This window comes from Parasteatoda tepidariorum, chromosome 6 (assembly GCF_982258835.1).
Source record: "Parasteatoda tepidariorum strain Cologne lab strain chromosome 6, Ptep-v5.0, whole genome shotgun sequence".
NCBI lineage: Eukaryota > Metazoa > Arthropoda > Arachnida > Araneae > Theridiidae > Parasteatoda > Parasteatoda tepidariorum.
The window spans coordinates 54,344,178-54,368,443 of NC_141760.1; the positions used below are offsets into that span (position 1 = coordinate 54,344,178).

A 24,266-nucleotide genomic window follows, 5' to 3' on the forward strand; every position below is an offset into this window, starting at 1 on the left:
AATGGAAATAATTATGTTTCAAAAAATTATATATTCAATTTACATGAAAGTTATGAAAAATTTTAAAGTAATGCAAATTATTAATATATATTATTTTTTTCTGTTTTTGTTCTTTTGTGGAAGTAAGAAATGAAGTGAAGCGATCTTACTATTGCCATGGCAACCATTTAATTCTGTTTTATTTACTTGATATATTTTTATCCCTTCTCTGTAATTTTTATCTTGTTAACGACTATATTACTAATACAATTATCTTGAGAAAATTAAATAATTAAAATGAATGAAGATTTAGATCAATTAGAAATAATATCTACTATAGCCTTTCAAGGTTTGATAAATCTTAATATTATCAAATTATATTTGTTTTCCACATTGTTTATTGAAAAAAAAAAAATTTTGTTAGCTTTTTTAAATTCATATAATTTTTGTAATTTAAGTTAAGGAACAGACTAAACTCTAAATTCTTTTTTACAAGAAAAAACTTACTAAAAGTTTTTAAGATTACCTATTAAGAAATAGGATATATATAGAGAGAGGGAGAGAGAGAAATTAATTTTTTTTCCTTTTAGCATAGTAAAAAAAAATACTCCACAAAAATAAAACACAGTTAATTCTATTTTTTATTTTACAACCGATGTTGAGCAGTCGGCTCATTTTCAGGCAGTTGTTGATTTGTTTCAATTACATCAACTTTTGCATTCTTAAAATTTTCAATTGAAGATGTGAGAATATTTCCATATTGATATTGATTTCGTATTGACAACTACCATCACCAAGTCACCTAAAGATCTTTGTATAACTAGCGAAAGTTGAAAGAAAAAAAAGTGAAAAGAAAGAAAGAAAAATATTAAATTGTTTACACAGAGGTAGTTACAAGCTATACTCATTAAAATAATCCTCTTCTGAGTTTTCTTTTTTTTTTCTGTCGCAGATATTTATGTGGAAATATCCCCTAATATATGATATAAACTTCTGACTCAAGTTTTTATTATCATTATTAATATTATTAAAAAGCATACTATTGATGGAGATTGAAGATTAATTAACTCACATCTGTGTTACGTTGGGATAACGAGATAAACTGTTTGAACATCACATATTCGATGGACTGCATGGCAATAGAACTTTGATTCTTGATGAGATTGATTCGAACATGCAGCGACTGTGTAAGAAGCGAGAACTATTTATTACAACAAAGCTATTTTAGCTCTTTATCACAGTAATTTTATTTTTATTTCATATCTTCGAAACTCTTTAAAAAAAAAACGAAATTCACTTCAACTGTTAATTGATAGAAAACACGGGAATGCGTTCGATTTCTCCTCTTTAAAATCTCAGTTGAAATCTCTAAGAAAAGTGAGGTATAACTTAGACAGTAAAATAGTTTTATGTATACATATACATATAATTGAAATACTTACTGATATATCTGTGAGGATGCTATGCAATAATAAAAATAATTAATGAATTTAAAAATAAAGCAATTTTGTTAATAAAAACAATTTCTTGAGATCGAAAGAGATTTTTAATGAAATTCTTATAATTTTATTGAACTTTGTGATTTTTTATAATTATCGCGAAATTTCTATACAAGAAAATGGGCTGCAGAAATATATCTGTTTTTGCTTATTTGTTTGGTTTTCGCTTAAATGAAAATAGTTTTTAAGCTTAAAATATTATCTCTTGTGACCTTAAATTCACTGTCATATACTTTTTAAGTTTCGAATATGTTACTTTATTTTTACATATTTCAATAAAAATCTTGTTTTTTTTTTACATTTTGCTTATCAATTTTCCATTTGTATTAACCCTTAGATTTACAATTTCCTTCTTTTTTTATTATTTTGTATTAATTTGTCAAACTAAATGAAAAATATCATTTTTTAACATTTTAAGGATTTCTGGTTATGAAATACAGCATGAAACACCGTTGTCGTTTTCTGGGTTAACGGTGAAATCTTCCAAACACGGCCCACATCCAAATAATATTTTTTTTCTTCAAATTAGCACTTATTAGCAGCTATTTAGATGTAAGAGAAACAGTTATTCATCATTGAAATTTCCTTAATTTACAAAATCAGTTATTGATAAATTGTTGAATATGTTTGAAAAAAAATCAAACTGCGTTTTTTGAATTTTATATTTCGGAACTATTGTAATTCCCATAATCTAACATAATTTTTAGTTACTATTAGAGTGTTTTTTGTAAATAAAAAATACTAAAATATATTTTTGTTTGTAATTAGAAAGTCAGAAAAAAAATGTTTAAAAAAAGGAACACCGGTGTCCCATTTACGGCTAAGGGTTAATGCAAACCTATTTCCTCAAAATAAAAAACTTACAAAAATAATAATAAAGCCTAATTAAAGGTTAATTTAATAATATTAACAATTCTCCGGACAAAATATCTTTTTTGAATAAGAATCATCCTTTTCGAACAAGACTACACCTGATCTGAAGTAAGTCTCGACGGGCAAATTTTGAATGTACAGATTTTAGTTCTATATCTCTTAATTATATTTGTAATGAGGTTTCGGATTTTGAAATTCACCTCCTGTATTTTTTCAGGGAAGACTAGAAATGGACTCGCTTTTCATGTTGATAAAAAACACGTGGCATACAGTGTTGGACAAAATGTGATGGTCAGAGAAATAAGTAGTGGTAAAGAATACAGATACTATGGTCATTCGAATACCGTTTCCTGTGTAGCTGTTGCTAAAGATGGATCGTTTCTAGCTTCTGGACAAGAAAATTTTATGGGCTTTAAGGTACCTCAGTTTATTTATAAGCTGATTCATTCAGTTACTATTTATTTACAAAATGGTATTACTTCATAAAATATTATGCAGAAGTGTTCTCTAACCATTTATTTTAGTAACTACCTTTAATCACCATCTTAATTATATGTCTTTATAATTTTTTTTAAAAAAAAAAGACTGGAAAAAATTTCAAATAAAATTTCAGGAAAAAATTTCGAATTTCAAAAAATTCCAATCAACAGTGGTATATGTCTGGAATTTTCATGAGAAAAAAAAAATATGCTTAACTCTTTCGTTACAAGCGTCGTATTAAGCCCTCATCCACGGGATGGCCTGTGTGTACGAACGCTGTATCCACGTGACGACCTGTATATTTGTATTTCCGATCTATATTATATTTTATATTGACGAGCTCTATATTTAGCCATCAACCATGTGATAATCTGTGTGTACGTTTGATGCCATGTGTGTATGTACGCCATGATTAGCCAGCATCCACGCGATACTATTAGATAACAAACGGAAAGCATATTTCGAATGCGCTTAATATGTTTTTAAGTCGATTGCACTTTTATTTATAATGATGAAAATCAGCTTATCGACACGCTAAGTGCATACCTCGTGGAGCGGTGCATCATTCATTGGCGGAGCGAACTGCCGTAACGAAAGGGTTAAAACCCTTTCTGCGTACATACTGTACCAATCTTCGGGTTTCTTTGCTATTTGTTACTATCCCATTTTCTAATGAGAATTAAAACAAATAATTTAATTTATCTTCTTTTTTTTCTTTGTGTCCTGTTTAACTTATATATTCAACAGTGGTATACTTTTAGGCAGATGTTATAATCTGGAATTTTCAAGATCAAACCATTTATGCTCGCCATAATATACATCGTGTGAAAGTTGAAGCAGTGGCATTTACATGCGATTCAAAATATATCATTTCACTTGGAGGACAAGACTGTGGGAAGTAATAAAAAATTTACGTAACAAAATATTTTAACGTCTAAATCTTATTGATATTTTGTGAATCATTTTTTTAACAGATTTGTGCATTGCCTAAATCTGTAAGAGTTGATTAAGAATTACATATCATATTTCTGTGATTCATTGTTTTTATCATTTCATTTATTTTCTTTTAGCACATTTCTTTTAGCACATAATAGAATAGCACATTTTGGGAGTACATTATTTATTTATTTCATGTAAATAAAAATTTTGTTTTAATTATTATACTTGAACAAATGAGAGAAGCGTGGAAGGTTTGAGCTGACTTTTACAAAATTATTTTTTACTTTTTAGTTAACAAGATAAAATTTCCAAGTTGATATTATTTGATAACTCATCATAATTACCCTCTTCGCTTAAAAAAAAAAAAAAAAAAAAAAAAAAAAAAAAAAAAAAATCCGTGTTGTTTTAATCATTTACGAATAATGCAACTAGAAAATGAACGCCTTGTTTTGAAAGTTCGAAACAAGTTTGATTTTTACACATTAATTTTTGAAGCTTCATTGATAAGTATTTCTTACCATTATAGTTTCTTGGGGGTTATTAAGTTCATTCAATTCTATATATTAAATACTATTTTCAGTCTTCCCTTCCCCAAATCGTCCCGGCAAGAGCTCGACTCTCATCTATAATTCATTAAAAAATGCAAAAAAAAAAAAAAAAAAAACTTGCACCCGTAATTTGAAAGTTATAGACGCACAAGGGGATTTCAATTCTTTCACTGTTGTCAAAAAGCTCGACAAAAAAAAATCTATAATGGATAATGCAAAAATGAACCTAGTACTAAAACAAAACTATTTTAGTTTCGATCAATTCCGTTGACATTAATTTAATACAGCAGGTCGTTGTCAAGTCATTTTGTACCCAATATGGAACAATTGCAAACTTAATTTGCTCCAAAAGTAATGTTTGCTCGCTAAAAATCGGAATAGAAGTATCGCATTATTTTTTTTAAAAAAAAATTCGTTTTGGATATATGACGTTTTAGAAATATGAAGAAAATGATAATAGAGGGTCAATGCTAAAGGAAAATAGCTTGTCAACATTTGCTTTCAATGGATTTTATGTGTTGTCATCTATCGTTGATTTCTGAGAAAAAGAGCTTTATACCTGTCACCATCTATTACTGAAATAAACTAAAGCTCACCTGTCCAATGTCTGTATAAAAGTAATTTTAAACGATTTCTACCTTTAACACTTTCTAAAACCAGGAAGGTAATTATGAATCACCTAAATCAGGGGTGTCAAACTCGTGGCTCGAGAGGAACTTTTTTGTGGCCCAGTCAATAGATCCGAAACAAAGTAAAAATAAAATGGAAATGTGAATTAGAAACGAAACCAGTATATAAAATTATAATATACTTTATTTATGAACTATACGGATCATTTTAAATTGTACGGGCGAAATTGTAAAATTCTAATTGCCTGAAATGGAGACCGTTTCACACTAAGCTATCAGTTTAGTACATATTCAGGTTTATCCTACTATAGCGAGGTACGTTGGTTATCTTGCTTCAAGGTTCTCTAACAATTCTGGGATGCGAAAGAAGAAATATGTAAGTTTTTACAAACTAAAAATCAAGATACAAGTTTGTTCTCTGATCAAATATGGTTGCAGGATTTATTTTTTACGTAGCCAAACACTTATCTGATTTAGATTTATTGTTACAAGGCAAGGATCAGATCATTACGAACATGTTTGACATAATTAATGTATTCAAATGTAAACTATTTCGTTGGGAAAGGCAACTGAAAAATGAAAATTTAACGCACTTCCCAACAAGAACAAATCTAGTTCAGATGATACTATATCGTATAAAAAATAAGCAGAAAAAAAAATTTAAATCTTAAAACAGAATTTGAAACAAGGTTCAAAGATTATAATTCTTTGGAAGACAAATTTTGTTTGTTTTCTTTGATTTTCTCAATAAATATAGACTCAGTACCCAGTTATATGCAAATGGAAGTGATTGAGATTCATTGAGACTCAAAGTTGAAGGCAAAATTCATTGAAGTGGGTGTGCTTAAATTTTACGAATATTTACCGGCAAAGGTATACGCGAAAACTCGCATATGAAATTATTTCCATAATTGGCAGTACTTTTCAGTGAGAGCAATTATTTTTTGTTATGAATGGAAATAAATCTCCTGTCCAAAACCGTATTAATAACGCTCAGGTTGGGTCAATTTTGAAAGTAGTCTCGGTCAATAAAATTTCTCCCGAAATTGAAAAGATAGTAGCAGAGAAGAGATGTCAAGTATCAGAACGTAAACAATAATTTAACTTTATATATGTTTATTACAATGTAGTATTGAAAATAAAAATATTTGTTTCTATGAACATTGATTTTTTTTTTGAGGCCCACCTAAAGTTAAGCATTGTTTATTTGGCCCAAGTTAGCTTTTGAGTTTGACACCCCTGACCTAAATGTACTTGTATTCTAAATTTATTATATGTGAAATATTTTTAGTTCGAAAGATGTTTTTCATATTTTCTCAAAACTGTTATTCTATTAAATAATTGCTGTGACGCTTTGTCTTTTGAAAGTGTGGTTATCTATGACGTGGATGGATCAGCTCTGCTTTGTGGAAATGTAGCTGCACCTCTTGCTGGAGGTTATGCAAATATATTACGCTGTGCTAACACGAGAAATGATATATTTGTTTCAGCTGGAAAGTAAGATTTTTAATTAAAATTAAAAATAATTAGTGAGTTAACTGTAGTAAAACTTTATTTTAGATATATTGATCAAATGTTACTTTCTTCATTAAAATATTTTTATAATTTATCCTTATCCTTGCTCAAGAGTTGCAATATAACATTCTGATAGGAAACTTTTTTTGACAGTTCCTTGGACTAATTAAAAAAGAAACAAAACATACTTGCTTCAATTAAACATGATTCATAACTTTTAAAAAGCAAAGTATATTTATGATTAATAAATATCAGGTACAGTTACCCGAAAAGAAGAAGAAAAAAGAAATAATAATCTCGTCTTTTCAAAATAAATGAATAAATAGTCATAATAATAAGTTGAAAAAGTATAAACAAGTAAGTAAAATGCTTAATTGTTTTAAATTTGGTGATATTTAAATTGCAGTCAATAAAGTACTAATTAGATAACATTTCTAACATGATCATAAGTCTAACTAAATAATACTTTCTGAAATATGCACTTAAACAACTGTCTTAAAATTTCCTGTTTTTGCACTCTGACTTTTTTTAAACTATATTTTATAATAAGCGAGTTCGACTTCGTGTGCTGAGCTATTTGTTCGGATTTCACAATGTTTTGTTTTTATCTTACACGTGTTCATTAGCATTACTATTGGTATAGTTTCTGATTATACCCCTGATAAATTAGTATTATTATATCCTTGATATATTAGCATAAATATATCGCCCCCAAAACTTTTTTCCTAGTAAATATGCAGTAAGTTACAAATTTACACTGAAGCTTAGCTGTGGTGTAGGGTGTTTATTAAATTATTACTAGAATATAAATGTATGTATCTGATAACAATGTAGATCATAAGTTCGCTCAAAGACTTCAAGGGCGGAGGCTATTTGGGGTTCTAGAGAACCAGTAATATCTTTGAATTTTTATTATTAAATATTGAAATTAAGAATGAAATTTTTTATTAATAACAAATTTTTCAATGAAATTTTCTTCGATATAAATATAAGATTTTTAATAATTATACACCTTTTCTCTGAAACTTTTGGATTTCTTATAGTTAGCTTACAAAATATAACCAATATATTACAATAATAGCAGTAATAAATATATTGAACGACAGTGACGGGTTGCAGGTTGTCCTTATCCCCCTCATATGTCAAATAAATTTTTTACAGACCTATGAGAAACATTTATAGGTAAACTCCAAAGTTAATTTAATTTTAACTGCATAGAAATCTGCTTCATGTGAAAACTTACAACTTTTACAATGTCTATTTTCAAACAAAAAAAAAGCTGCAATTATAAATTTATTGATTAATAGGAATTTTAAATAAATTTACGACATGGTAAAAATGAATGATGGCGAAAACATTCAACAACTTTATTTGATAATAAAAATAATAATAATAGTAAGGAAGTAAGTTTTAAAAAAAAATTAGAAAGTGTAAGAAGGGTAAATAATGAATTGGAATTTCTAGTCAGACGAACAGAAAACAAATCTAATAAACTTTTTAAGAAATTACATAGGAATCCTTCAAAAATGTAATTAATATTTTAAAAATCAATTACAATGAATAAAAGCCAACGATTTATTGAAAATGTTTTTGACACATTTTAAATTTATTTTTATATTTCAGAAAATCATGTTCGAAAATAAAACACTAATAAATATGAATAAGTTGTTTGCGTATTTATAGGACTGGATTGATTAAATTCTTCACTGAAATATGATAGTTTAAAACTCAATGAACTATAAAGCTAATTTTCTTATTGTGTAACTTTTCTATTTTATTTCAGTAATAGTTTGCGCATATGGAAAATTAATTTCAGAAGTAAAAGAGTAACTCCAACCAATGCATCAATTGGACGTATTCGAAGAGAAATTAAATGTGTCGATGTTAGTAAGAGATTTTTAATTTATTTATTTTGGAAAAAAATAGAGTATTATTTTGATGTTACATTAAATAAGAGCTTTGATATTTTTATTTTATTATTATTATAATTATTGCTTGGATAGGGTTAGGCAAATGATTTGATTATTTAAAAGATTCCTAAATTACCGTTTTATCTAGTCATCTTTTGTGTTTTAAAAATTTAGTTACTAAAAATACACAATTTTTCTTGATATGAATTTATTTTTATGCATTGTTTTATCTCAACTTAATATTATAAACTATTCTAGTTTCAATAATAGTCTAGTATTTCGATTGCAATAAAATGTTTTAAATTAGTTTACTATTAACTTGTTGTAAAATTTTATTTTAATAGTGTGTTTTTATGTGGTTTCAAAACATGTTTTTAAAAACTTAGACTGAGACAGAAACGTAAACAGAGCTAAAACATAATGAGGGGAGAATTTAACATAAAAAATAATAAAAAAATAAATAACTGCCAGAAATAAAAAATACACCTTTCCCATAACTTAACAACGGTTATGTATTACAGTAATGTCCACCTTACTATGCCTTTTAAAATATACGATTAAAAAATAAATAATTAAACTGATTAAAATACATGATTAAAAATGCATGATTATAAGCTTTTTTTTCCTTCTTTTTTATTGATCTGGAATAAAACATCCGCTTTTCTTTAACTTCTAGTATTTCTAGATACATTACTAGTACTATTTCTAGTATTTTTATCATTTAATAGCTAACGCCGTAGCCATATTTTTACACTCTTATAATTTATAAATAATTAAAAAAGTTCTTCAAATTCAATACTCGGTTTACTCAACTAACAATTTATTCGTAATTTAATACAAAATTTAAAATCAGTGTCATTCACATCATTCTATACCCAACATTCTATATCGTGATAGGTGACATTGTATTCGATTTTATTTTTCAACACTAATCTCAGTCCCGTTGATTCATAGGTGTAAAGCACATTTTTAAAATTCTTACATTATAAAAGACTGTCAACAGCTTTCGAAACCATTTAGTTTGAAATTTATTGACACTTTCGATTTTTTGGTTTAATTTTAACTAGTTAATTTTAAAATTCTTACAGATAGACATGGCTGATAACCACTTATATTGTGGAACTGCTTCTGGTGATATACTCAAACTTCAAATAGTCCTAAGTGAAGAAGGTTTCGATGCGAAACTATTAAATTGTTTGATGAGAATAGTTAGCAAAGAGATCATCCGAGATATTCCTCTATTCAGTGGAGGTGAGACTTTTTTCAAAAGGCATGCGTTAAACAATCTTAAAAAGTCCTCATTTATTTGCATATTTCTTTGCGTTTCCACCTCTTTCTTTTTTTTTTTTTTTCAAAGAAAGTCTTCGTTTCCCTTTCGCGTTGGCAACAAGGAAATTAAATATCAAGTGCGTGAGCTGGTATAAGCACAAAAGCGCACACTCACACCAGTGACGGACGCAGCGGGGGGGGGTCATAGAGGTCATGAACCCCCCCCCCCCCCCAAAAAAAAAAAAAAATAATAATAATAATAATTTTAAGACGAAAATAATAATAATTTTTTTAATAGTTTACAAAAGAAATGAAGTATTTTAAAAATTATTTAAGGAGGCATATACACCTAGGTAGGTCGGAGAAATCAATTTTTTTTTCATCTAATTATATTCTTCACTGTTTCAAGAATCATATTATTGTTGTTGTTGTTGTTCATTTACGTCGCACTAGAGCTGCACAATGGGCTATTGGCGACGGTCTGGGAAGCATCCCTGAGGATGATCCGAAGACATGCCATCACAATTTTGATCCTCTGCAGAGGGGATGACACCCCCGCTTCGGTAGCCCGACGACCTGCACGCGAAGTCGAGCACTTTACGGTAGAACAGTTTAACGAGGACAAATACCGCACACCCTCGGTCCCTACGCAGGCTGATCCAAGTGGTCACCCACCCGTACACTGACCGCAGCCAGTGATGCTTGACTTCGGTGATCTGCTGGGAACCGTGTCTTAACTATCAGTCCACTGCGGGATCATAATCCAAAAGATTAAAACGAAATTCGTCATAGTTTCATTGTAAACATTAGTAATGTTGAAGCGCGCCGAGTGCGATTAAATGAACTTGCATTATTAAACATTCATCGAGAAATTGATTTGGATATTGAAAAAATCATTGACAGATTTGCCAAAGTTTCAAAAAAGCGCATTACATTTATTATTTATTTATTAAGATGTTAAATATTTGAATTATTTATGCATTGCTCTATTGTTCATTGTTCATTTTTTTTTTAAAATTAATTGTGGGGTTGGGGATCTGAGTCTATGAACCTCCCCAGAAAAAATTTCTGGATCCGCCCGTTACTCTCACGTTTTCAAATTTAAGAATGAAAATTCTTTTCTCGCTTTAGCGGTGAAATGCTGAAACAAACTAAGTTATAAGGTGGGAAGAATTAATTGAAAGGTTAAAAGCGAATAATTCATATCAACGAAGTGTCTTATAGTATACTTCATTTATTATGCAGGTCCAATAATAATAGCTTATTCATTTGTTATTACTATTCATTAAAAAATGAATATTAGTTGTGCTGTTACGCTTTTTAAGTATTGTAAAAAAGCGTGCTCGATAATTAGAATGAAGTGTTCATTACAGTTATGAAAGACGTAGTAACATTGAAAGAAAGCGTAAGAGACGTGCTACCATGCATGGTTTTTAACTATGCAGTTTTTAGTCATTCATGTGCAATTTTATCCTCTCAAGAGTTAGACCATTTGACAGCCTTACAGCCATAGCTCCAAATCACGAAATTTATAATTGTGTTTTTAATAATGTTATGAATCTCCGATAATCGTTTTTAAAAGCATAATTATTGTTTCGTTTTTTCATATTTTCTACTGCGTGGCATTTATTTAAATTTTTAATTTCAATAACTCATCAACTAAAAATTTTATTCTAAAGACGAATTAGTTTTAAAGAGAAAAAGAGGAATTCGTTATAAAGATTTTAATAATTAATTTTCTTATGATTTTTCGCTAAAACACATTGCAAATGGGTTTTAATTTGGTAGTTAGCATGTCTTGCAAAGCAAGCCATATAAGATTGCATAGCAGTTTTTGGGAACATTCAGTTTCTATGAACATTCATATGATTCTGCCTATGGATTCAATACAGAATAAGCAAATAACAGGGGAATTTTTAAACTCGAAGCAAAATCCTGTCTTCAAGTTAATACCGATTTTTTTACTATCATAAATTATACAGGTTGCTCTTATGTTGTGAAACATCGGATTTGATAAATATAATATTCTTTATTGCGGATTTCGAGTTGGAAGCATTATTCAATGTTCCCTTTTTATGCAATTTCACGTTTGGTAATCTACAAGAATAAATAGTTCAAATCGAAGAAATTAAACTCCTTGATGTGAAGTCGAAGATCTATACGTAATAATAAGTTCATGACCCCCGGTATCAGGATATTAGGCAGTTAATTACTGAGATCCAGACAGATTTACGCAGAATTGAAATAGTAGACCATAATATCGTTTATCGACCATATGTAGTAGACCCTAATATCGTTTAAAATTGCTACAACAATCTTTCATATAAGCAAAGTGTCAGCTTGTTTTTACATACTTTTATTCATTTTTAATGTTGAAACTTATTACGTAAAAAATAAAGAGTTTGATTGCCACCAAAGCCTATTGCATTACATTTTGAAAGAATCATTATACGATTTGCATTCTACGTAGTCTAATTTGCTAATTTGGTTCCCCCTTTTCCCTTCCTTTTTTAAATTTTACTTTCTAATTTCAGAACTTCTTTTTTTGTAATCATACTTTATAATGCAGGTGTAACTGCTATAGCTGTTTTAAAAACTGGAGAACTGTTAATTGGAACTGGAGATGGAATTGTTTGTCGCTGCAGTCAAGTAGAGTGTCCAGTAAAAGACTTGACAAAGAAACCCCATACGGGAACAGTTCCTACTAAGAAAACTAAAGCTAAGCAAGTCAAAATAGAAATGAAACTTAAAGAACTAAAGTAAGTAATAGGATTAATTTTTATTTATTTATTAATTTTTTTTTATTTCTTATTTTTTTACTCTTCGTGTGCATAAATTACCAGGATCAGACTACAACTAAATTGAAGACCACTACCCGGAGGTAGACTTTGAGGCTCTATTGCCTAACAATTTCAGAACAATTACTTACGTCAAAATTACTCGAAATTCGAACTTCTATTGCTTATTTAGAATAATTATTAACTATTTGGAATTAACGAGCTTAATTACGGGGTCACACACAGAGATAGCATACTTTCATTTATCACTTATCTTTGATCTATGTTTACTAACTACTCTCAATTTTGCAAACTTTTAGAATTGAAAAATTTAGCTTCTTACATGGACTGTTTTTTAGCTTTTACATCTTTTCCATAGCTTAATGTTTATTGTTTATAAAATTGAATAAATGTATTTCTTAATTGCCTTATTATTGCTGTTTTTTTTTTTTTTTTTTTTGCGTTTTAGAAAAACTTTGATACTCGGAGAAGTTACATCGATAGCTCTGAGAGGAGATGGACACCAGGTAACTATAACTCAGAGGCACTATCTTGATTTTTTATTAAATCCATTCTAATTTAAAAGAAATGTTTAGATCATTTTGCTTGCGGGTGCATTAATCCATAATGAATAAACACGTTAACGGGTGTAAAAAGTAAGTTTAATCTGTGACTTTTTCTTAATAAAGAGAAAGAGGAAAAAAATGAAAAAATGAATGAAGAACCGTACTTACCCTATGATTCTATTTTTCTTCCTAAAAATGCATGCATATATTTTTTTCTTTCCATTTCTAAATTTTTATACAAGGGAGAAAATCGTTTTATTCTTTATATAGAACAGCGGCTCTCAATTTGTTTCGGCTATGGTACCTAAATGATTGACCATCCTTTTAGCGGAAGTTCATTTGCAACTTGAACATAGTAACTAAATAAAAACTGCTAATTATTTCAAAATAGTGGCGAATCCACTTTTTATCAATATCAGTTTTGAAATTAAAATTTTTGCCAGTTAAATTCATGATCATTCAGTCTATTTTTTAATTTGTTTTTGATGATTCCATATAAAATAAGTAGAAAATAAATAATAAGCGGTATTATGGATAAAGTCGAAATAAAAACGAAAAAGAACTATATAATGAAAATTAAAAATGGTTATCAAAGATACATAATTCTTTATTCTTGCATATAGTTTTATTTTATTTTGGATTGAAACACTCGTTTGGAAATGCTGTTGTAAACTTGATACATGCATATCCTTTTAATTATATTTTCATAATATTGTGTTTTTCTTCTTCTTTTTTTTTTCGTTTCTCTATATTTCAGGAAAACAACTAAAATAGTAATTAAATATAGGATTATTGACGGACTGTAAATATGATTATAGGTTTCAAAATTCAAAATTGCTTGCATTTAGTCTTAACTTTCAGAATACCTGTGACCCTTCTTTAGAACCCTGTGTTCCGCGGGACACATTTTGGGAACCGTTTATTATAGAGTATTATACTTGCTTACCCAGAAATAAAAAACAAACAATATGTTTTTTTAACGTGTTTCAGTTATAGTTTTTCATGGAAAAAAAATTTCTAAATGTCTTTCCCTCGCATGGTTCCGTAAAGTTTTTAATAAATGATTGACAAACTTTAAGAATTTTTTAGGATAAAAAAATTATTAAATCAGTAACACTATGGATTAGAGTGGTGATTAGTTCTTCTTTAGCAAAGTTGCCACTTAGAAGAGAATATTATTGTGGAAAAAAGTTAAACAATTTCTATATTTCTTAATTAACTACACTTTAGGTTACATCAGATCATAGTCAAGCAAAAAATACGTCACGATAACAAATGGACAAATTTGAATTCTAGTCTTTTGAATTTCTCGAATTCTCTTAAAAATGTTTAAAGTTACTCTACTCTTGACAGTAACTTGTATTTATTCTTCTTTTTTAAAACATTTTTGACTCTGATTTCATAGTGTAAGTGAACCCTATTTTTGCAGTATACTATAAAATATTTTTTTTTTTTAATTGCGAGATTATTCACGTTGAAGGTTATTTCTGTAATAATATAATTTATAAATTTAAAGAAAATTGTTTTGTTCTTTTAAAATAAGTATAATTAATTAGCTTTCTTTCCATTAATAGTTTTTGGTTGGTTCTCAAAAGTCTGAAATTTATCAAGTCACTTTGATTGGATTTAAGTGTGAGCGAATTTATACTTGCCACGGTAAAGCTGTCCATGATGTTGTCTTTCCTTAGTAAGCGCTTAAATTTTTATTATTTCTCCAATGTAAACTCATGTTATAATTTATAACGGAGGAGGCAAAGCCACGCGGTAAAAAAAATCACTGATACATTTCTTCAGAATAATGAAACCGACAAAGAATTTGTAAAAAATTATAGGTGCTTGAAAATTTTAGTATTCTCTCACTTGGTCAGAGAATAATCCCGTAGTTTTAATCAATATATAATCTGAAATGACTTATTTAATTCAAGACTCGAATTTTAAAACCAGAAATTGTCTGCATTTGCCTTTAATCGTAATTACGTATTTAATATACGGGGTGCTTATAGTCAAAGTTACCATAGATAAACCAGAATAACGTACATTTTAATAAAGGGATGTCCAATAAATCTGATATATACAATATTTGGACCATGAAAAATATAAAAGAAATTTGCTATAAAATTAGTTTTCGTTATAATCGTTAGATAGCGCTTTTCATGTACGAAAAAACGTTAATGCATTTTATTATGGTTTGAAAAACCAGTTAGTAGTCTTTGCGGTAAAATCAATCAGCAATATGCCATAACAGAAAAAAGATTATTACCTAATTCAGAGCAACTGGGCGCAAAGAAGAGGACAAAAAGACTTCCAAATCATACTGAATTTAAAATCATGCATAAGCATAACATGTGATGTCGTTGCAATAGATTGAAAAGCTCTTAATTGAACTTTATGAAACAAATTTTGAATAAGTGTTTGACAAATATGGAATATGCACTGAATCTATACATTGATATAATAAATTTTTGAATCCACAATTTATGTGTTTTATACTGCCCCATAGTGGACACAGTAGATCACCGAAGCCAAGAATCATTAGCAATGGTCAGTAAGCGGGTGGATCATTTCTTTAATTAGTCTGAGAGGGACTGAGTGTACGCTATATCGGTCCTCATTAAACTGTTCTACCGTAAAGTGCTCAACTTCACGCGCAGGTCGTCGGACTACTAAAGGAAGCCATCCCCTTTGCAGACAATCAAAATTGTGATGGCTGGCTTCGGATCATCAACATCAGGAATACTTCCCAGACTGCCGCTCCCATCGTGCAGCTGAATTGCTGTTCATTCTTTATATTCGTTCTTTTCTCATTCATTGCTAAAATTTTAAACATATTGTTTTTATTGAAAAATTTTTACCGTCTACAGAATACATGATTCCAAGCTTCATTACCATCCATCAACCAGAATGATCTCTATGTTGGTCTAAAAAAATTAACTTCAATTATAACCGCCCTATAGAATGATTTCAGAATATTTCTGAAAGATGAATGCGAATCGCGGCTAATTCATTTCTCTTAATTTGTAAACGTTTATTATGTATTTTATTGCCTTACACCAACATAAACTCTGTTATTTTTTTTAGCAAATGTTCAGATTTGTTCACTACTTGTTCCTTTGAAACAATCCGAGTCTGGAATCTCGCCTCTTCCTTAGAGCTTTTGCGTATTGAAGTTCCTAACATGACATGCCATTCTGTATTAGTAATGAGAGACGGAAGATCAATTATAAGTGGTAAATTTTATTTTCAAATTTATCTGCTTTCATATTTTCATTTTGTATTTATTTGTTAGCATAAATCAAGATCGAATCATCAATTTGATAGTTAATCTTATCTCTAATAATTATAAGATAAATTATCTCTCCTCCAACATCAAATGTTAGTTTAAAATAATTATAAAAGAAATAAAAAAATATGTATTGAAAGATTGCAGGTATTTGTACTTTTATAGATTCATGTATAGATGAATTAATCTAACCAATATATAACTTAATAGATTAAAATAAGTCCACGTGGTTTTTATTTTAGGTTTAATTAAACCCAAAATTAGTTTTTTAAAAGCAGCTTGTGAGTATGTATTTACTGATTTTTTTTTCTCAAAATTTTCTGTAATGATCGATTTTCTTATAAAAAGTATCTTTTTAGATAATAGCATGCTCTTTTTATAACTGTTGTGACTTTGTTACATTTTATAACTGCTTTATAGGATAAGTATTGTTCATTTATATAGCGTTCTTTGCTATTAATTTTTATTATTAGCTAATAAAGAACTGTTATTATTGGTGCAATTTTCTAAAATGAAAAAGAAATTCAATAAAATTAAGTTGTTATTTTATTTTTTTATGTATATTTGAAAAGTTTTTCATCGTTGTAATGTTTCATCTCAGGACAAATATGTGAAATTAAAGAATTTCTCATTCATTTTAATAATTTTATACTAGATTTAAAAAATTAAATAAATAATGATTTTTTTCAACAAAGAAATTTTTTAAATCAATTTTTTTAATCTATTTTTAACGATGCCAAATTTTTATTAGTAAAATAGTAATGTTGGTAAAAAATTAAAGTTTTAGTTCAAGTTTGAGGTATTCAAACGCGCACACTCTCTCTCTCCCTCTCTCTCGATTTGATTAAAGAGAATAATTGTCAAATTAATAATTTATTTATATTTTTTCTAAATCGATATTTTTATTTTTAAATAAATAGAAGGAAATTAAATTTCAATTTTGATATCTCAAATTTTTGCAAATTTGAACCTATACACTTGAACTGTTGAATATTTTCAAAAATGCAATCCTTTGTTATCAATGAGTTTATGTGCTGTAGTTACATGAGAAAATTTTTATAATCTGTTAGGTTAAAAATTTGTGCCATTGTTTCGAATAAAGAAAAATAATGATTGTATTCTTGATTTGACCTAAAAATCTATAACAACATAAGCTACTTGAACAATCTTTTGAAACTAAATGAAATAGTTTCAATTGCATTTACAGTACCAATAGTTTGGAATCATAACTGCTTCTCTTGCAATTATAATAGCATTTTGTACTATTTGTGTGACTAATCCCCTCACTGTCTAGCGGCAGCTGGACATTATCAATGAGTTCATACACTCTCAAGAAATCCAGGGCAAGCAAAGGGTCCGTCGCATAAGTCAAATAGTTAGAATTTAAATGTATTAGTGTGTGAAACACTTATTTTCAATTAGTAAGTGTTCTTAATTTAAATGAACAGGATGGAATGATGGTAAAATTAGAGGTCATACTCCTGAAACTGGCCATCCTATTTACATCATAGTGTGTGAAACACGTATTTTCCATTAGTAAGTGTTCTTAATTTAAATTAACAGGATGGAATGATGGTAAAATTAGAGCTCATACTCCTAAAACTGGCCATCCTATTTACATCATAGTGTGTGAAACACGTATTTTCAATTAGTTAGTGTTCTTAATTTTAAATTAACAGGATGGAATGATGGTAAAATTAGAGCTCATACTCCTGAAAGTGGCCATCCTATTTACATCATAGTGTGTGAAACACGCATTTTCAATTAGTTAGTGTTCTTAATTTAAATTGACAGAATGGAATGATGGTAAAATTAGAGATCATACTCCTGAAACTGACCATCCTATTTGCATCATAGTGTGTGAAACACGTATTTTCAATTAGTTAGTGTTCTTAATTTTAAATTAACAGGATGGAATGATGGTAAAATTAGAGCTCATACTCCTGAAACTGGCCATCCTATTTACATCATAGAAAATGCTCATCAACGGGGTGTGACAGCCATTGCCGCGACTTCCAACTGTCGCAATATCATAAGCGGTGGAGGTGAAGGAGATGTTAGGGTCTGGAATGTCACAACAAGTGTTCAAGTAATAGTTCTATTCTTTTAAAAAATTATTTTTAATAAAACTTAACTATTTTGTTCAGAAATGAAATATTTCTTATGGTTTAAATTATAAATTGCTATTGATCCCCTTTGTCACAGAATTTTTATTAAACATATTTTTCACGCCTTTTTTATTATTTTGTAAAAATTTATAATCAAAATAAGGGGGGGGGGAACTATAAAATAATTTATAGTTATAAAATACAGCTTGAAACATCGGTGTCTTTCTCTGCGTTATAGGTAAAATCTTCCTTACATTCCAAAACAATAATTTTTCAAATTTGCAGTTATTTAGATCTATGAGAAACAGTTATTCGTCATTGAAAATTTGTTAATTTACAAAATCAATTATTGATAAATTTTTAAATAATAATAAAAAGAATTTCCAAACTATATTTTTTGTATTTTATATTTTAGTACAAATATAATTTCGAAAATCTAACAGATTTTTTCCGTAACTATTAGACTGTGTTTTTTATACCAAAATATATTTTTACTTGTGAGCACCAGAAGAAATATATATAAAGGAAACACCGGTGTCTCATCTGCGTCAAAGGGTTAGAGATTTGAATACTTAGTGTGCAATGTTATTAACAACAAAGCAAGTGCATATAAATAAAAGGTTTAAAACTTTGATACATGATGCATTTATTTTCAACTACTTAACTTTTATTTTATAGCAGAAAGGGAACAAGCCAATTAGAATATCTCCCCCCTCCCCTATTTTTCTCAATTGAAAATATTTATTACTTAGATACTTGAGATATTAAAGCTTATTTATTACTTTAATGCCTAGATACTTGGCATATTTATTTTCCTTATACATTTATTTTCATTTTATATTACTAAAATATAAAAAGAAACATCTTTGTCCCATTTGCGTCTAAGGGTTAAAGATTTAAATACTTAAAACCTTAATGTGCATTGTTATTAACAACAAAGCAATTGCATATAAACAAAAAATTTTAAACCTTTGACACTTGACAGTTATTTTCAATTTTTTAACTTTTATTTTATTACAAAAAATCAACAAGTAAACTAGAATGTATCTCCCCATCTCTTCAATTGAAAATATTTATTACTTTATTACTATTAAATTGAAAAAATATGCATTTATTACTTTATATATTTACTATTTATGATAATCGAATGAAATGGAAGATAAGAAAACCATTACAGTTTTTGTAATTTTTTTTGTTGCTTTTAATTTTTTTATATGATCAAAAATCATTTTTAATATTGAAATCAATCAGGTTTTTTGTTTTGCTTTTGCAAGTGATTTGAATTAAAATTTTAGGTTCTTCTTCGTACAATGAAAGAGCATAAAGGTGCGATTACGTGCATAAAAGTGAAAAGTAATGATAAGGAATGCGTAACTTCAGCAGGTGATGGCTCATGTATAATTTGGGATTTAGAGTAAGTTGTAATTATCGAATTATTTGAATTAAAATTGAATTACATAATTTTTATTCTATATTCTCTTTTCTCTACCACACGATTAAACTAGGCAAAGTAAAGAGAGGCAAATTATTTTGCTGCTGTACCGTTCCTCATCATGTAATTTTGCTACTTTTAATTAAAATACAATCACTTAACATAAGTGGAAAGTCCAAATTACGCTTAAAAAATTCAAGTTACTATTATTTAAAGTCAAAACCCATTAAACGAATGATCCCAGTAAGGAAAATTTTAACAAACAGTTTCCTTAGTTCCTAAACTAAGGTGAAAGAGTTTGAGTGAAAAAATAAATAAAATCATCCTGAATACCTTTAGTTTTAATTATTGGATTTTTCATGAATTTATAGCTATTTTTAGTCTAATTATTTTATATATGCAAGTTAATTATTTTAGACGATATCATAAGTTAAGAAAACAGACGATAATAAGGATTAAAAATTATGAATCAGACGTTAAATTGCAAATATTTAAGTCACAAAAACATACTTTCTCTGAATAAACTTAGATTTTTATATATTCAACAGATTTAGATTTCCGACATTAAAATTATGTGAGATAGCTGCAATCTGGAATATATGGTCTAAATCGTTTAGTCAGAACAGCGAAAAGTTATTGCACATTGTTATAAAACTCGTTTATACAAAGATAATTAATTCCATTAAAAATAACTTTAATAATTATTTAATATATTTATTATTTTATTTAATGATGGTCGAAATGATTTTTTACTGTAAGGCATTCAAATTTCATTTTGTGTAATTTCAAATGACAAAATACAAAATTTGAACGAATTCGGACGAAACAGTAACATAAAAGTTATAAAATTTCAAAAAGCCACATTTTTAAACTTCCTAAAATTTTATCACTTTTATTTTAACTGATGCTATTGACCTTATGATAAGTAAACTCATGTTTTCGTATTTTTTTGTAAGGAATTTCATAAGGATGCAAGTGGTGTTTGCAAACACAATTTTTCAAGCAGTGTGTTATGGTCCTGAGGAATATCAAATAATTAACTGTGGAACGGATCGTAAAATTTCTTATTATGAAGTCCTTGATGGAACGATGGTACGAAGTTTAGAAGCTTCGCTATCCGGATCTATAAATGCTATGGACATAACTGATGACTGCAAAGTGTTTGTCACTGGTGGCGCTGATAAGTTGATAAAGGTAGATATTACTTTCAAACAACTATTCTTCACTTATACGGTATAATTTTTTTTATTGAATTTGATGCTTAGTCTAACTGCTAGAAAAAGTTGATATTTATTTTAGAATAATTCACATAGTACTACGCTACTAATTGGCAAAGGTGTTAGAAGGATTCAACAAATATCTACTTCTAAAAACCTAATTGTAGTATTGCATTAGAAAATAAGCAAAACAATATTGAAAATTGAATCTGCGTTGCTAAGGACATTTCATAGTGCTTTTGTCGGATAATGCCAATGCTCTGGTCACAAAACATTCTTTAATTATTTTAAAGTTTTCATCCAATTTTTTTTTTTAAATAAAAGAATTTTATTCTTAATTCAGAGGAAATTTTTCAAGATTACTAAGCCACAAAATTAAAATAATAATAATAAAATAAGTAGCACTCAAATTGTGTTATTTACCAAGACGTATTTTAAAAAAGATTTCGTTTTTACTAATTAAAAAAATCTTAATGAATAAGAGAAGTGAACAGAAAGGAATCATTGACATTTTAATGTTAGTTGATAATAATTAAACCCTCAAATTTAAAAGAAAGTTTAAGAAAACTACCTAAGTTGTGTAATAAAACTACAATCAAAACAAGAAAACTACAATAAAAATTTTAATCTAAAATCTAAGATGCTGACATTACAGGTTATTTAAAGTTTAATTTGAAGTATCATTTAAGAAACATCCTACAATTGCAACACTAAATACAAAAATCAAACAGTCTCTGCATATGAGAAACCTAATGTAGATAAATTATGCAGAGTAGGTAGGTTATGTAGTGTGGACTTGCAGCCATAAATTAGGAAGACTACGACAACCAATAGGTTATCTTTGTTGGACCCTAAGTTTGGATTAGGTTTACCCCCGAATCGAATACCTACATTAGGTTGGACGGTTGAGTTTAGATAAGCTTTTAGGTTTATAAGGTTTTGCTTTAGATAAATGGTCAGATTTCAACCAACAGGAAAAGTTGACCACAACATAAAAGTATAAAGTATTGGTACGTAGGTTATAATTCTAAGATGCTGACTGATGAGATTTAATAATGATTGTACGTGTTCCAGCCTACTGTTAAATTTGCTATGCATAATAACATTTTTCTCAATCGTATTGCGGTTTATTTATCAATAATTAATAAAGATATAATTGTATTGAAATAAATCATTTCTATTAATAAATTCCTTAATTTTGCCTTAACTTTGATCCAAATAATTTTACGCGTTCCAGCTTACCGTTAAATTTGCTATGCGTAATAAGATTTTTGTCAATCATTTTGTATTTCATTTAACAATTAATAATAAAATCTATGCTTGTGTAGATAAATTATTTATATCAATAAGTTCCGAAAAAAGAATTAAATTAATAAATTGCAAGTTTCGTCATGCCTTTCGATTACTTTGTTTGAAAATGTACAGCCATATGTTCATAACGGCGTATGAGAAAATTAACTGTCCTATTTTTAAATCTGAATTTATTTTAAGAATATAATAAGTATAAGTTTAATTTAATTTTCAGTAACACAGTAAACACACAAATAAAATCTGACTAGTTTTAAGAATGTGAGTTAAATCATAATTTATTTTAAGAATGCGATGAGTATAAGCTTAATTTAATTTTCAATAAAACAGTAAACATTGACAAGCAACGCTATTGTATAATTTGTACTCAAATACTTATAAATTCAAATTTAATTAATTCATTGATAATGATTATTTATTTTTCTTTATTTATTGCTTTAGATTTTATCTTCATAGTTTTAGTTTACCTCTTGTTCCTTAATTGCTGTACTTTTACTTTTGCATATATTTTTTTGGAACTTAAAAATTTTTACTTAATATTAATAACTTACTTAAAAAAAAACATTTTATTTTAAACAAATTAACGATTTAAGCATGTATATCAAAGATTTAGTAGTATTTTGGTTTACTTCTGCTTATTTTTAAATGCTGATTAAATTAGGTTTGCAATTTTCAATGTATTTCAATAACTACCAATGGAAAAATATTTCACAAAAAGTGCAAATGTTTGTAGTTTGTTGCTTAAAAATACAGATATTTAACTTCAAAAATACTTAATTAATATAAATAAATAAAAATACTTAATTTTAACTCAAAAATACTTAAGTTTATGACTATTTTTTAAACGGGGAATATTTATCTTTTTTATGAGCGTTTGTTAAATCATATTTTTACACGTTTATTAATTATTGCATAACTCATTATGCTTTATGATTGGATGTTTTTTCTTCATTTGATTTTAGGTTTGGAAATATCTAGAAGGTACAGTCACTCATGTTGGATATGGTCATAGTGATGAAATTACTGCTCTGAAAATTTCACCGAATAAAAAACATATTATAAGTGTTGCAAAAGATGGCAGTATTATTCGCTGGAAATTTCCCGCACAACTTCAATAATATACCCACTCGTTACTGTGAAATAAGTGAAATTCTAGTTTTGATACTTGTGAAAAAGGTTTTCCATCTATTTCAATCAAGGTATTCAGAAAATATTCATAAATTTTTTTTAGATGCGAAGTTTTGATAACTTTTAAACAGCCATTTTAAATCTTTTGTACACATGAAGTGTTTTAATTAAGTACGCATCATCAAAGTATGTTTTAGAGTATATATCAGTATTTTATTAGATACCTCTGTATAAATAAATAAATTCATATTCATTCTTAATAGTGTTTGTTTTTATTGTATCGATTTTTATTGTTTTAAGTAAATTACTTTTAAAAAAATGCTTTTGATTCTTATGTGTTTATTTATTATATCTCGGTTCTATATTTTTTCAGTTTTCTCAAATTATCAAGACTAACTTGGAAACAAGTTTATTTTACCTCAATTTCTATTCAGATTTCTCAATCTAATTTGAAATTGAAACTTATTTTAATGTCTTCAATATTTTTGTGGATAACCTTACCTCAGAGACCGTCTTGCCTCTCGACGAAATTATCAAATTCATATACATATATTTCTCAGTCGTGAAAAGGATAGAAATTTAATATGGATGGCTCACTGTGAAGTGCAAACAATAACATTTTAAAACCTGAACGGTATCTTGAAAACTTCCGGTGAATCCCTCCGCTTACACTATATTTATTATTTGATGCGTGGATGAGGTTGATATTCTAGATCAGCGGTTCCCAATTTTTACGGCTACGGAACCTTAAATTGATCGACCATCTTTTGGCGGAACCCCAAACATATAAATAATTTCATTAGCAACCG

General features: G+C 28.0%; 1 protein-coding gene across 2 annotated transcripts; it reads left to right on the top strand.

The window, feature by feature from the left end:
- The first annotated feature begins 184 nt into the window (after positions 1 to 184).
- On the top strand, positions 185 to 23,717 carry LOC107438615 (cilia- and flagella-associated protein 52). 2 transcript variants are annotated; one of them, XM_071178655.2, is made up of 14 exons: positions 185 to 328; positions 2,569 to 2,768; positions 3,593 to 3,729; positions 6,316 to 6,444; positions 8,246 to 8,345; positions 9,461 to 9,623; positions 12,211 to 12,400; positions 12,888 to 12,945; positions 14,559 to 14,671; positions 16,063 to 16,211; positions 18,175 to 18,353; positions 19,668 to 19,786; positions 20,761 to 20,998; positions 23,292 to 23,717. In XM_071178655.2, the coding sequence occupies exons 1-14, from the start codon at positions 277 to 279 to the stop codon at positions 23,445 to 23,447; spliced, it is 1,983 nt and encodes a 660-aa protein (XP_071034756.2). In that variant the 5' UTR covers positions 185 to 276; the 3' UTR covers positions 23,448 to 23,717. The 2 variants fall into 2 exon arrangements, with proteins under 2 accessions (XP_071034756.2, XP_087022002.1); XM_087165876.1 differs by lacking the exon at positions 185 to 328 and adding an exon at positions 2,305 to 2,459.
- Positions 23,718 to 24,266: the final 549 nt, after the last annotated feature.